This window comes from Pinus tabuliformis, chromosome 5_2, assembly GCF_031772625.1.
Source record: "Pinus tabuliformis cultivar Carrire ecotype Pingquan chromosome 5_2, CPIR1, whole genome shotgun sequence".
NCBI lineage: Eukaryota > Viridiplantae > Streptophyta > Pinopsida > Pinales > Pinaceae > Pinus > Pinus tabuliformis.
In genome coordinates this window covers 153,902,387-153,918,602 of record NC_142306.1, presented here as the reverse complement: position 1 = coordinate 153,918,602, position 16,216 = coordinate 153,902,387, and the positions used below count along the sequence as shown (strand labels likewise).

Genomic DNA, 16,216 nt, shown 5'->3' with positions numbered 1-16,216 from the left:
CAATCTTGGTGTCTCTATGTGTGTGCATGCTTTTCTTTTGTTGTTCCTTTATGTTCCACTGCATCTCCGGGTCCTGCGCTTCCTATTGCAAGGACCCGACAGGGGGCTCAACTGATAAGGAGAGGATGCCCCCGGCAGGGCTCGACCAACGCCCCCCCACCCAATAAGTAAATTGAAATTTATTGCTTGCTTGACGTTAGGAAAGCAAGGACCCGGAGGGGCTTGCGCTTCCTAGTGCAAGGACCCAACAGGGGGCTCGACTGATAAGGAGAGGATGCCCCCGGCAGGGCTCGACCAACGGGAGAGGAATTTATTACTTGTCCCGCACCGGGCAAGGAATTTATTGCTATGATGATGATGTTGTTCTTTCTATATAATTTCATATGCTCATGAATAATGATATAGATCTGAATAATGTAATGATGATATGGAATAAACTTAGTGTATTAATGATGAAATGCAATTATCAAAGCAAAGAACAATGTAGCCCTATAAAAAATTAACACATATTACTACTATGATAAAATTAATAATAATTTTCGATTTTATAATTTATATAAAATCATATATTTTAATTAATTTAAGATATTAATAATAGTATTCAATTTTATTATTTAAATAATATCACATGTTTTTAATTAATTTAAGATATTTTAATTAATTGGTGAAAATTTTGTTTTCTAAAGTGTGCGAGTTCAAGTTTAAAGAATATATTTTATAATTGACTTTTTAAAATTTATAAAATAATTATATCTAATGTAATAACTTAATGATAGATTTTCAAAATGAGCAATCTTAAAAAAAAACCTTTTTATAATTACGTACACATCTTTCATGACGTGGTTTTATGTTGGGAGAGTTCGTCGTGGGATACAGTGCATTTCTGCCATTTCGGACGGTTGCAACAGTGAACAACACAGAGAATGGAACAAACCAGAGGGCTAGTCATGGCAGAGCCTAACAGTGATATAAAACCTTCCAAACCAGTTTCGTAACTCTTAAGCATCACTGATAATTAATTTTAACAAAATTATTTTATAAAATAATAACACTGCATAGCAGCGTTCTCTGCCGCTTACTTTTATTATTGAATTTTGAAAGGTATGAACCAATTTCTACATTTGAACCCGAGTCCAATTTTTTGGTTTAGGGTCCATTTCAATTAGAAAAAGTTTGTGTTTAATTCTCCAAGCATTGTATCCATTGTATCAATGTATCATGACAACACTGTATTGTCCTATAAAACCAATATAAGTTTTTTTTTTCTCTTTTTTTTTAAATGTCATTATCTAAACTTTTGATTAGGGATCCATATCCATTAAAAAATATTTTACATTTGATTCTCCAAGTGATATATCTTTGTGTCACAGAGATACTTGAGTCAACCTAATGGTTAGGAACATGCGCTTCCCAAGTTCAAATTTATAGTGGTAAGGTATGTACACCTTCCTAGATTTAGTAGCCAAATTGTTGCACAGAGGTAGGTCTCTTGTCTCACACATAAAAGAAACTCATAAGCCAATTTGTTGTAGGCTTGGTCATGACCTTAAAATCAACTTATTATTATTAATTCTATTATATTACCTTACAAATAAATAAAAATGAATACCTTGTTAAACTCTTTCATTTATTTTTTAATAAATCTTTATATCTATTAATAAAAGATTTCATCGTTGTAACAAGTCACACTGAATTGCAATATATTTAATATGTTAGAGAGGGAAATTGGGATTTTACCTTTATAATTATTTATGAAAAATGCTTTTATCAGTAAATGAAATTGTGAAATTGATTAAATTTTACATTTATAAGCAAGTTAAATAGTAAATAAATTTACATTTTTTCTTATAAATTATTTTTTGGTAAACTATAATTGTGAGAATTTTGATTTAAAAATTTTCACCCATTTTAAAATATCTAAATAATGAAATTTTGAAAATATTGATAATGATTAAAATGTAATTTTATCTTAAAAAACTTATTAAATTTTTTGTTTTTTATCTAATATATAATAAATAATTTAAATTATATAATATATTATAAATAATTTAAATTTAAATTTCAACATATTTAAAGAAATTTAAAGCATTCCCTTATTATTAATAATGGAGATTTGGAATAATAAAATATATTGAAATAATTAGAGTTCACATGGCGTGAGATTTGGAGGCCCATGGAATTCACTTGAACAATAAATAATGTATAGATACATCAAAACATGTAAACCTCACATTTAATGTGATTGGCATCAACCTGTCACTTATATGGTACATTGTCATCATTTCCCAATAAAAATATAAATATTAAAAACTATAACCACTCAAAGTACTGATAAAAACAAAATTAAAATATCTAAAAAATAAATTAAAATGATTTAAAATGAAAACTTTAGAATTAATTCATGGTCAATTGCATATCGAATGTATAATACCTTCCATGCGACAACGATAATAATAAATGGTTGATAATAGTAATTGCACAGTTTTAATAAACGATATTTAAATATTAAAAATTAAATTTAAAGAATAATTATATGAAAAAAAAAGTGAGAAACTTTTTAATATTTTTCTTGTGGGGAAGTTGAATTAAATTTTTTAATAAGGAATAAGAGAATGTTTAAAAATGAATTTGGAATACGTTATAAAGATTAAATTTGGTAAAAAGAACAAAATAAGGTTAAGAATGATTGCAGAATTGGAGTATATAAATGAAAAGAGATGGTGAAATTTATTTATGAAATTGGTGGTTTATATATTTTTAAAATTAGTTTAGTTTAGTTTATAGTTATTTTCTTAATTGAAATTGTTGGGAAGTTTATGAATTTTGACACAAGTAATGAGGGGTAGATGTTGGGATTTTAGTTTGGTTCAACCCTATCACATGCTTAGAGTTATGAGAGTGTTCTCGTGAGTGAAAAGCATGAGCAGCATGTTCGTTTAGAGGCCACATGAGAAGAGTAAAAGTTGATTTATATTTGACTTTTTGAATAAATGCTTGATGGTTTTTTAAAGCTTAAACAGAGTTTTGATGTTTTTTTTTAATCATAATTTAATATAAGTAATTAATAAAATCATAAATGTCATGGAGACATTTGAGGATGGTATTTAATTATTTGTTTGGATAATTGCTAATTAATTTAAAGAAATATATTCATAGATAAATATAATTTTAATAAATTATTTGTTACATATAATAGTGATGCGAGATATGTGAGATTTGTGATCTATAATTTGTGGGATAAGATTTTTTTTGGTGAAATCACATAAAAATAAATTTTTGTCCATGTGGTTTATCTTCAGGATAAGATGAAGAACCCCATCTTGGCATCAAATTAGATAATTGTAGAGATGTTTTCTAGCCGTGATAATATAAACTTTTTAATTAACTATTCTTACTATATTAGGAATTAATTATTTTTAATTAAAATAAATAAATAATTAAAATTAATTATTTTATAAATGAATAAAAACAAATTTTAACCGATTCTTACTCGTATAGTATTATTTTAATTAATTCAAAGAATTAATATATATAATTATGATCCCTAACAACTAAATTACAAATAGATATATAATATTTTAATAAATAATTCTTAACTACTAATTTTAGAATATTTTATTTACCATATCAACTAAATCACTAACGACTAGTTTATGCATCCATACTATTTATTCGTGAAGATTGATTGATTTCGTCTCCTCATCCATACTATTTATTCATGAAGATTGATTGATTTCGTCACTTTGCCCTGAGGATGAGCCACATTAGTTAGTTCGAAAGGTGGACCAAATCCTAATGATGTAATTAATTCGAAAGACATGTATTTACAATATGGATCACAAAAGTCTTCGATCTAACAATTGACAAATAGATATAAATAATGAATTAAATTAATTTTATTATTATAGTTATTAATATTTTAATAAAAAAGAAGATTGGTCATATAGAATTAACTAAAATTGAATAATAATATGGTCAAACTAATAAAATAAATAACACTAAGAAAAAATAAAATTGAATAATAATATGGTCAAACTAATAAAATAAATAACACTAAGAAAAAATAAAAATGAAGACAAATTTAAAAATCAAATAAAATAAAATAAATAGAAATCATAAATAATTTTTTTTATTATTATTATTATTAATATTTAAATAAAAATATAGTTAAACTTAATTGTTTGAAAACATAAAATAAAATAAAATAATAATAATAATAATAATAAATAAATAATAATAATAATAATAAATAAATAAATAATGTATTATATTAAATTAAAAAAAAAAAATCCAAACTAATGAAAATAGGGGAGGGATCCAACACTTGCTAATACTCCAACCAACGTCTTTATTTAGATTGATAGACTTCCTTTCAATTTCCAAGATTTCCCTAAACTTATGATGATGAAAATGATCAATTCTTGCAATGACCCTAACCTCTTCAATGCAGATGTAATATTTTGTCTTTTCTGCGTGTTCTGCCAAAACAAAGGGGCGAGACATTCCATGTCTGATGTCGGTTGTGTGCTCATGAATCCGATAATTTATTGAGGGGTGAGTTTCACTAATATACAAAGTCCCACAATTTTCTGAAATGTGATTTGACTGAAAGATTTCTTAGCATACAAGTGATGTGAAATATTAAAGTTGAATCTTCTGAGATGAGTTTCACTAATGTACAAAATCCCACAAAATTCTCTTATGTAATTTCACCAAAAAATTTCTTAACATACAAATAATGTGAAATATTAAAGTTTATATTTTATACATTATTTTTAAAAATAAAAAAATATGATAATTAAAATTACTAATGTAGCGGTAAGATTCAAACTATGGAGTTAGTATATTCATTTCATGATGTCATGTAGATTTTGTTGAAGGTAAATTTTATTTATATATATATATATATATATATTTCTTTTCCATATTATTTTTTCAATGAACTTACCTATTTTTTAAAGTAGATTTTATTGAAGTAAGTATTAACCATCTTTAATAAGGAAGTTCAATCTATATATAATTTATGAGTATGTTGCATAGTTTAGGAAAAGTATTGTTTTGTTTTTATTTTCCATTTTCATTGGAGATAACTTTCTTTTTATGGTTTATTTAAATGTTTTTATCTCTTTGTTTCACATTTCAATTTGTGTGAGTTAATTTTTAATTTTGTTGTTACATGTTTTTGGATACTATGGCATGTTAAGTTTCAAATAGTTTTGTAACTTTTTTCTTATTACTTAATTAAATGTTTCATTTTTTTGTTTCACATTTCGATTTGTACTAATTTTGTTGTTATACATTTTAGACACCATGGCATGTTAAGTTTCAAATAGTTTTGTAACTTTCTTCTTATGACTCATTTAAATGTTTCATCTTAGTTTCTAATTTTGTTGTTACATGTTTTAGATACCATGGCATTTTAAGTTTCAAATAGTTTTGTAACTTTCTTCTTATGACTCATTTAATGTTTCATCTCCGTTTTTCACATGTTAATTTGTGTGAGTTAGTTTGTAATTATGTTGTTACATGTTTTACACACCATGGCATGTTAAGTTTCAAATAGTTTTGCGCTTTAAGGCTGAGGGCAAGAGTGAGGGTCAATACAACAATATTCATAGGCACGTAGCCATTACAACAATATTTCTCATCATCATGTTACACTCATGAGGCCAAGTAACTTTTTTAAAAGGCCTAGCCTAAGTAGAGGTGTGCTCAAAAAGTTTAGTTGAAGTCTTAAAAGCCTACTCATATGGAAACTAGGTGGAAAAAAATTAAGAAACTGGCTGACATATACATAGTTTTTATAAGGTTTATTTTCCCAAAATGAAAACTAAAATCACATGTACCCCAAATGCCAACATACCCTTTAAAACAAGTACTAAAAAAAGAGAAAAAAAATTGCATACCATGCATAGAAACTTGAGATTATACCTTTGGAGGAGAAAAGCCCAAAGGTGTATGAGATTGGATGTCAATAGGGTGGTCTCTAGAGTCAATAACAAATTTGAAGCTAGGATCCCACCATGTTTCTTTGCTAACCATTTGTAGAGAGTGAGGAGCACTTGTCCTTGCTTTTATGGGTTGTCCAAATGTTCTTAAAGTTCCCATTGCTCTACTTCCTGATCAACAAATGCATGCACTACTAGAAGCTTGGTATTCCATTCTAGTTCTAATGCCTTGTACAACCTGTGTACAACTTCATGTTGTGAGTGTGACTCATGCCATCCAAAATAAACTCCTCAAATTTTGCTTGGAGATCCTCATCTGTGATAGAACCTCTCTATGTTTTGATGTCCTCGTCCAATAATTTCAATTTTTACAAGCTACAAGAGAAACAATGTGGTGGAAGGTTTAAGCGACCTCCATTATAACCAATTCAAGACTTGTACAATGAGAAATAGGTTGACCTAACAAGCTAGAAGGAGATCCACGAGGGCGAGCAAAAAGCAATGGTTACAGACCAAAGCTTGGAATAGGGAGGGAATGTCAAGGCTAGAAAAGCTCGAATAGGGAAGAATATTAGATGAAGAAGCGTGAAGTAAATCCACAACCATAATATGAAACTAGAAAAGGTAAGGATTTCTACATGTTGCACGAAATTATGCTACCTTCTCTCAAAATCAATATTGGAGGTACAAGACTCATCATAGCAAGATTTTAGGATGTCGTTGCATCAGAGGAACCTACAAATGAGTAGGGGTTTCCATTATGAACCATATGGCAGGCTTACAATGAAACTGAGTGGTTGCATGTATCATAGTGGAGTTAAAGACATTCATGGTCACCTCCCTCATGTCATGTTAAACCATCAAACACTCTATACATATCATTTTTTTTATACTATCAATTTTCTTATTTTACTTCTTAATAAATATCATCCCGCCAAAAAACCAACCATATTAACTCATTCTATATCCAACTTATTAAATTATATGATAAACATACAATAAAATGTCATAGTCTATGTTCTAGGTTTTGGAGGCTTTTCCAACATATTTTTTAAATCAAATTTACTTGAAATACGACCAAAATTTATTAAAATTACAAATTTAATCTATAAATTTTGCATAATATAAATACCTTTAAAAAATTTAAAATACTAAATTTATTTATACATTCAAAAACAAATTTTAAACAAAAATTATTTTTACTAAATTTTAACCGCAATTTCCAAAACATAAAATAATTAAACTAAATTAATTCTTACACTCTTAATGTTGCCATAAAATGAAGATATTGTTAATGAAATTGAGCTCCACAACCATTTTTAATGATTGCAATAATGACTTATAATTAATCTTAAAGTAAACGACAAGAAACACACCGAACATATTTTCTCACATAAAGTTTGTTGATTATGGGAAGTGACAATAAAGTTTCATCATTCATTCATTCATCTTATGGTGGAGTGACATATTTTTTTTAAAAATCAACAAATCCAGAATTATCATTTGGAATGTGAAATATAAAAATTTAGGTATGGCCAAAATGTATATATTATAGTTTTTTATTTTGATCTTTATAGGTCGTCTCATTCATCAGTCGTAACGGTCGAGACTAAATAAATGGATATAATTAAATAAAATAATTATTACGAGGAGACCTTTTTTTTAAGTGACTTTTCAATAATAATTACAACAAACCTTATATTTGGATATATATGAATACTTACAACCATCATTACATCAAATTTTAATTATCATATTACAAACATGGAGTGTATTTTTATATTAAACGAAGTTTGACTTTATATCAAACAAAGTTGACTTTATATTAATTTAGGTTTTTATCGTATAATATGTTTTTTATATTTCAAATATATAAAAAATAAAATATTGACCATAAAAATATATATTTAATAATATTTAAATTATATATATATGTGTGGGGATATTTCATTGATAAGATATAATTTTTTACTTCTTTGTAGGTGTTTATTAATAGTGAAATATACCATCATTAAAATATTTAATTATTAAGGAAGTTGGGGATTGAGGACCCTTCTACTTAGTTCACATAAAAGATATGGACAAACAGACATGAGTGAATGTTTAATAATGTGGGCATTCGTGTTTGGTGATCTTTCACATTATCGATTATCATTTTGCTAAAGAGAGATTTGATTGCATTGTTTTCATGGCGAGGAAAGGGTAGTTGTTTGGATGATTGAGATTTTATGAGGGTAGTGCATAAGGAAATCAACCTTGATTTGGCATTATTGCACTTTATCTATTTGACTCTTCTAGCTTTTACATTTATGGTGGCTTTGATATATTTAGTATCTAAATTTGTCTGAGTTAGAGGTGAGCCTACCATTATTGTTAGTCTATGTCTCTATGTTTGTGTTAGTGGCTATGTTGATTTTCTTACGTTGGTTCTTGAGTTAGTTGGTAGAACCCAGATTGAGGAGGATGTATCTTATTTAAGTAGGAATAAAAAATTCTTCCCTGGCTTTTGGTATGCACTCATAAAGCGTAGGTTGGTTCTAGTATTGTTTGGCATGGACCTATACAAATAATTTGGACTCGGGTTTCAAAGCTCTATCTTTAACGACATCTTCATGTGTTCTCATTTTAGTTCCTTCTAGTGTCTTTTTTTGTAGTCGATTCTCTCTACAAGTTACTCACATGGTATATTTAATTAATGAGTTGGGGGTGCCTCTCATCTCAAGTTGGTGGTTTCTTACTTTGTCTCAATTGGGGCAGGTTTAATGTATTTCATCATTCTATGTTGTTTTCTTGTTCTTATAGTCTAGATACAAGTGTTTTTTACTAGCGATTTAGGGAGGGGGTTTCTTCTATCTCTCAACTAGTTTTAGACCCTTCCTAGGAAGTCATTAGATATTTATTCTTCTACTCTCCCTCTCTATTCCTTTTATCTTGGTTCCCTTATCATTGGGTAGTCATGTCAGGCGGGGGAGAGGGGGAAGGGGCGGTCTGGCAACAAGAATGGGCTCAGGAGCTCTAGGGTCCCCACGAGTTCAAGGGCACAATAGCCAGTTGAGAACTTTGTAGCAAGGGCACAATAGCTAGTTGAGCACTTTGTAGCTAATTTCATAAGAAACACCCCTCTAGTTATTAGAAGACAAATTTAGGATGCTAAGAGGGAAGCTAGAATAAGATTCATTTCAAATGCAGAGGTGGAAGAACAAGTGGAAGCTACATCACTAATACAAAGAGCACCAAAGTTGATCAAACACGATATATGCAGACTATATATATATATTGGCATCTTAAAATAATATTGAAGAAAGTTCTGATAGAGCATTCAGAAGCTCAACAAGAAATTCTTCAAGTATTGATGAGGTGCAAGCACAATAATAGAGGATGGACAACAAGGTATCGGTGCTAGAAAAAATGTTAGTTGCTTTAGAGCTTACAAACCCTTAGGAGGAGACAAGACCAAAAGAGCCTATCTAGGTGGATTCACATACCAATTAAATGCACTTTCTAGTCACAATTGTCTTGTCTTGCAATCATATTTTCATTGCTACTTTAGATCAAGGAAGCACTTAAGCCTTTAGTATATGCAGTAATTATTTTGAACTTTCATATTTGATAGGCTATGTCATACTGTCTAGAATCTTTTCTTGGCCTAATTTTTTGTTTGTTTGTGCTAGTGGTCTAGTTTCCCAAGCGACCGATCAATAGGCACACACAAAACAAAACAAAACATTTTTATTAAAGGTATTTTAATAATCAAAGAAAATAATAAAATTAAATATTTCTACATAATTGAGTTACCCATGGCTTTAAATACAAAGTATGCTACCTTGAATAACATTTTAGGGCCATATTGTGCCAACATCCCGAGGCATAGTGTATTATGTCAATTTGTATAAACAATTCAAGAGGTTAGATATGGCATTCAATTCACTCAAGAAGCACCTTGTTGGGCAGTTGCATGACATACTCATAAGGTAATTGTTTGGGAAAGTTTTGAGCAAAGAGAATGTCATTATATAGGAGAATCTTCCTCTCCGAATGGTGTTTTAGAACACGTTTCTGATTCTATGAATAGTGTTTTGGAAGAGAATATTTTTTTTTCTCAATTATTCTACTCCTATATTCATACAAAAAAGTTACAGCGAGGCTGGCCTCGAGAATTCATGCCATGAAGTTGGCATAGAGCAGAAAAACTTGACATCCTGACTGTGGAACCGGCAAAATGACTTACATCAGAGAGAATAATTTCAAGGAACATTGAACATTCCAGAAAGACTCAAAAAACTGACCCAAACAACGATACCGGACTGAGTAAAACACTGTTGTTTCAAGGACTGATTTTTACATAAACAGAAACATAAACAGACCCCGACCTGTATCATAGACAAAAGCCTGAGACAGGCATGAACCCTGTGAATCGAAAAGGAGGTGAGCTTCGTCTTCGGAGGCAAAACCAAAAAACCAGAGGCGCTGACTGGTTCAATCTTCATCTGAGGTAGACGGTTGTTCCTCTAAAATTCGGCACCCAAATTGACCGGAGTCCATGGAGTCAGAAGAATGGACCGCAGAGCTTGAAGGCTCTCCTCTCGTGGGTTCGCTTGGGCCGACATTGGCTTCAGAGTGCGTAGTAGGCATGCCTCTGGTGACATGGCGCGGGGTGGCAATTTGACTTGCCAACCTCTGTTCCTCCGTAGCCCTCTGTTGAACTGCTCCTGAACCCGTGTTATGCTCACACCTTTCGATAGTCACAGAGACGATGAAGGAGGAATTTTCCAGTGAACAAGGAATGTGGAAGCGGGCCGTGGGATGCACGTGATGCATACAGGCTTCACTTCTATCTTGCCCTCGTCCCCTGCCCCTGCCACTTCTGGTGGCTGGAAAGACCGACGCATCTTCAGAGGGGTCCAGAGTGGTGGAGGAGTGCTGGTTGGTGGCTCGACCACGTGAACCGCCGCGCCTGCTGATCATTCTTAGCCTTTCTTTTGGCATTTTTATGGGATGGGGACTGTTAAACTGAGGAGGGAAGGCGGATAAACGACTGAGGGGCGAATGCACCGAGAGAGCCGAAGACTGAGCCCGAGAAAAGCGGTAAGCATCAGGAACCGGAGCTGAATGGAGGCCGGAGAGGGTAAAGGCGCATATAGCCCTGCAGAGCCAGACCAACAGGGAAGAACTCTCAGCATGCACCAGTGCCGACGGGAAGCAGGTGGGCGAACTATCGCTCGGAGAGTCGCCCAGGACTGCAACCTTGATGGAGCCGAATGCATACGATAGAACAACAACAATGAGAATTAAATTGAGCGCCATCGTGCCTATAACCAGAAGCAGGGAAGGCAGAGTTAATGCTGCCATTAATGTATTTGTGCGAGGCCAGCTTTCCAGGCCATGACTCATACACCTGACGCAGATGGGCTGCCACTTGCCCACCTTGCGTGCCTCCATCGTACCTCTATATCTATCAATCACCCGCATCCGGGAGCGAGTAGTCCTGTTGCACCAAAGAAGTGCATTCATGTTTGAGTTGTTCATCATTTGAGTCGCCGAGAGGTCCTGAGAAATATGGGATCTGCTGGTTTACCCCTTGATTGGCCAGTCTATCTGCTACTTTGTTGGCAGTGCGTCTTACATGCTTGAAGGTGATGCTTTGGGGGTTCCGGAGTCGTTCCTCCAAAAGTTCCAATCTGCTGAGCAGCCTCCAACTAGAAGTTGTCTTGGCTGCCGAGGTACCTGCTTGAATCCTGGTGGCTGCTGTTATTAGGATAAGGGAGTCTCCCTCGACCTCTAATGGGAAGAAGTTTTTTTGATCTGCAATGCAAATCCCTTTCCACAGTCCTTCCAATTCAGCAGTGTTGTTGGTGTGTTTGCTAATGGTTCCATAGTAGATATGCAGTGTTGCGCCCACATCGTTCCTGAAGACCCCCCCAAAGCCCGTCGACCCAGGATTGCCCTTGGTTGCCCCATCAAAATTCAATTTGTATGAGTTGGATGCAGGAGGAGACCAAGTGAGAGGAGAGGCAGAACTAGTTGGAGGACGAGCTTTGACATGGGCCAAAAAGGACAGGTCTAGATTCCAGGCGTTCATGATGAGGTGTTCCTGAGGTGATTCTGGCATATCCGTGTCTTGCTAGTGTCTGATAGCTAGAGTTTCTTGGAGATTTTGCTTTAGAAGAAGCCACAGAGTATCAATTGGCCTGCTGATATTGTTAAAAATTCTGTTGTTCCTTTCCTTCCAGAGTATCCAGTAGAGAAAGCTTGGGATTAGATTCCACAGAGAGTTTAGAAGAGGGCTTTGAAAAGGGTGCTTTGGCCATTTTCTAATGGTATCTATTATATCTCCCATCCGTTCTCCTGATCTTCTATTGCATTGTTCAGTTTTCTCCCATAACTGAGTAGCTAGAGGACAAGTCTCCATGAGATGCATGATGGATTCAGAGTTGAGATTGCAGTTGGGACATTTCGATGGGCCAATGAATCCCCTTTTTTGCAGATTGTCCCAAGTGAGGATATGCCTCTTGCTTAAGAGCCATAGAAAGGTGGAGACCTTAGGCCATATTCCTGGTTGCCAGACCTGTTCCCAGAGCTGATCCTTGTCTGTCTGAGTGGCTGAGTAGCAAAGCTGGTAAGCTTCCTTGGTGTTAAACATTCCTCTTGGCGTATGTCCCCATCGCAGTTTGTCCTGCTAATCTGAGTATTTGATTCTTCTATGATTTAACTCCTGATCGATCTCGGTATAGGTTTCCCCTTGCCAATTGGCCTGCCAGGTGCTAGCGGGTTTCCATAGTTGAAAGTCTTGTGGTGTTTGTTGCTGCCAGAATTGATGAACATGGGTGAGATTTGCTTGCTGCATAGAAACCTGCCAGATTGGCTTGTGGAAAAGAGAGGCTAGTTTTGGGAGTTGTTGCCAAGGGTCCTCCCAGAACCTAGCTGTGGTTCCTAAATGAATTTCCCAGAAGCTATGCTCTTGAATGAAGGCGCTATGAAGCTTGACAGCATTCCAAATCAAAGAGCCTGGGGTTGTAGTGCTAATTCTTATGAGGTCGTTCCATTGACTTCCTGGGGCATATTTTGCTTGCCATAGCCGCGCCCAGGGTATTTGTGGTTTGGAGATCCAATTCCACCATATACGGGCTCCCATTGTGTTGTTGCTTTGGAGAGGATCCCTTAATCCGAGCCCACCCTCTGATTTTGGCTGGCAGACCTCCTTCCAATTAACAAGAGCCCATTTCCTATTGAGACCAGAAGAGCCCCATAGAAAGTTTCTATGAAGATTGCAGATTGCTTTAAGGACCCATTTTGGTGCTGCCAGAATAGAAAAAAGATACAGAGGCATGGCTTGGAGAACAGATTTGATCAAAATGAGTCTGCCGGCCATATTGAGAGAGCGGAAAGTCCAAGACGAGAGCCTTGAATCCAATTTGTCGAGAAGAGTCCTCCAGGAGGCGTGTTTTATGGCTGAGTCCAACAAAGGAGCCCCCAGGTATTTCAAGGGTAGCGTTGCTGTAGAGAATCCCAAAATACGAGCGATGTTCCTTTGAGTGGTGGCAGGGGTGTTAAAAAAGAAGAGTTGGGATTTGGAGGCATTGATAGAGGTACCAGAGGCTTCAGAGAAGAGAGAGTAGATCTTTGAAGTCTTTTGCTTCTTGAGATGAGGGGTGGCCAAAAAGCATCGTATCGTCTACAAACTGTTGGTGGGGTAAGGGATGAAGACCACGGAGAGAAATGCCCTTTAGAGCTTGAGAGGATACGGCAGAGTGAAGCAGACGACTAAGCCCTTCTGCCATGAGGACAAAAAGGAAAGGGGATAGGGGATCCCCTTGATGAATACCACGTGAGGGGCGGAAGGGTGAAGAGGGGGAGCCATTGAGCAGGACCGAAAAACAGGGAGAGGAGATGAGATTCATGATCCATCTTGTCCAAGTGGCATTGAAGCCAAAAGCCAATAACATCTGATGAATATAGTTCCAGCTAAGTTTGTCAAAAGCTTTAGAGAGATCAAGCTTTAGAATCATACCTGGCTTTTTCAGAAGCTTCAGAGAGTGGATTACTTCATTTGAAAGAATAATGTCATCCATTATCTGACGCCCTTCTACGTATCCAATCTCCTCCGGCGAGATGAGAAGAGGGAGGAGAGGTTTGAGCCTGTTCACCAGTACTTTGGAGATGAGCTTGTAGATGATGTTGCATAATGCAATCAGCCTGTATTTGTCGGGCGTATTTGGTTCATCCCCTTTAGGTACTAGCACTAAGAAAGTGGCATTTAGGGAGGGGAGAATCCAGTGCATAGATCTTGATTCCTCCACTAATTCCCATACCTCTGTCTTGATGAGCTCCCAAAACTCGTGAAAGAAATTGGCGGTGAAACCATCAGGACCAGGTGCCTTGCCATCCTTGAGTTGGGCCATCGCAGCTTCTACTTCCTGCAGTGAAATAGATTGGAGCAGTTTATTGTTGTGGTCCTCCGTTATGATTTTAGGAATGTGCTGCGTGATGGTTCTAATGGCTTGATCTCTGCTTCCTGGAGGCTCCCTAAGAGTTTCCTGAAAGTACTCTTTAAATTCCTTTTCCATGTCTTCATGCACTTCTAATCTTTCCCCTTGACGATTGTTGATGAATGCAATATTGTTGTGCATTCTTCTTTGAATGGTGGATCTATGGAAGAATTTTGTATTCTTCTCCCCTTCCTTGAGCCACCGGATTCTGGACTTTTGTCGCCACAAGATTTCTTCTTGCTGCATGCGTGCCTCAATTTTAGTCCAAAGGGTCTACTACTGTTGCGCCTGCTCTTCTGTCCTACCCTCCAATATGATAGTTTGTTGAAGTGAGCACATTTGTTGTTCCAACTTTTTCCGATTCTCAAAAATGTTGCCAAACTGAGTACGGTTCCAAACTTTGAGAACTTGTTTTAGGTTTTTTAGTTTCTGTTGGAATTGGAACATTTTGGCTCCTTCAGGTGGGGTAAAGGATTTCCAGGCCTCACTGACCACTGCTTTGAAGTTAGGATTTGAGAACCAGAAGGCTTCAAATCGAAAAGGTTTGTTGCATCTTGTACTTGGCCATGACCATTGTAACATAATGGGCCAGTGATCTGATCCTCCTTGGGGCAATATGGAAGCATGAAAGTCCCCTCCCAGGTGTATGGCATTGTCCGAGATGAGGAACCGATCTAGCCTGGAAGCAATATGCTGAGTACCCCTCCGCTTATTGGTCCAGGTATATACACCATTGGAAGTCTGAATATCCATTAATTGATTGCTTTGAATAAATTCTTTGAAGCCGCTACTGTCACCTTCTAACCTTGATCTGCCGCCGTGTTTCTCCTCCAGCGTCGTTATGATGTTGAAGTCGCCACCACCAATCCAGAGGGGGAACTGCCTGTTAGAATTGAGAATGGTGAGAGTATCCAAAAGTTCCAGTTTTTGCTGTAAATTTTGCGGAAAATATACATTTGAGAGATGCCCGTGAATGTTTGTCCCGATGAGATGGAAGGACGCTTGGATGAGGAAGTGGGTAGCATGAAAGTCTTGAAGAGTGAGAACCTGCGGGTTCCACATAATTGCCAGCCCTCCGGAAGCTCCGGAGGCGTCTACTGAAACTGAGCAGCTGCCTAACCAGACCTTATTGAGGATTCTTTCTATAACAGTGTTATTACTTTTCATTTCTTAAAGAAAAACTAATGATGGTTTTTCTTGCTGGATCAAGTTTTTTAACATTCTGTGTTTTGAGGGGCTATTGAGCCCTCTCACATTCCAAGAGATGAGCTTCATGAGGAACAGTGGGGTTGGGGTTTGTAGAACTTTGTCAACTTAGGGAATCGCCTGGATTCCATTAGTATTTCTCCTACGATAATGGTCCTTTGCAAATCTGTTTTGCACCCTCTTTTCTTCGTTTCTTTTAGAATTTTTTTTCCATCCCAGGGGCTTCCTGCTTGTATACCTAGACATTTATTGTGCTGAAATTTGGTGAGAACTCCTTCCAGCCTTTCGATTTGCCATGGGGGTATTGAATTGTATTCTTTCTGCTTGCATGCTGTTTCCAATTTGAGGATATCCAGACCTTCCAGACTAACATTCTTTGGATCCTCATCCATTATTGTGGGAGTATTCTGATCTTCCATGGATGCGTTGTCATGCAGACTAAGAGCTAGAGCAGCATCTAGCTCCATTGAAGAAGACTGCTGGCCAGGCTCTGGAACAATTTTCTCCGAGGTAGAGGGATTTAGGCCAGTATCTGGAACAGGTTTCTCTGAGTCAGAGGATATTAGAAGGCTGGAG

At 35.5% G+C, this 16,216-nt stretch overlaps 2 protein-coding genes across 2 annotated transcripts; both read right to left on the bottom strand.

Moving 5' to 3' along the window:
• Window positions 1-12,624: 12,624 nt before the first annotated feature.
• Window positions 12,625-14,512, bottom strand: LOC149157980 (uncharacterized). The gene is made up of 2 exons (XM_089433843.1): window positions 13,957-14,512; window positions 12,625-13,442 (listed from the first exon to the last, which is right to left on the bottom strand). The coding sequence occupies exons 1-2, from the start codon at window positions 14,510-14,512 to the stop codon at window positions 12,625-12,627; spliced, it is 1,374 nt and encodes a 457-aa protein (XP_089289969.1).
• A 198-nt stretch (window positions 14,513-14,710) lies between these two features.
• LOC149157979 (uncharacterized) lies at window positions 14,711-15,601 on the bottom strand. Its single transcript, XM_089433842.1, has 2 exons — window positions 14,927-15,601; window positions 14,711-14,815 (listed from the first exon to the last, which is right to left on the bottom strand). Exons 1-2 carry the CDS (start codon window positions 15,599-15,601, stop codon window positions 14,711-14,713), a joined length of 780 nt encoding a protein of 259 aa, XP_089289968.1.
• Between the last annotated feature and the right edge of the window lie 615 nt (window positions 15,602-16,216).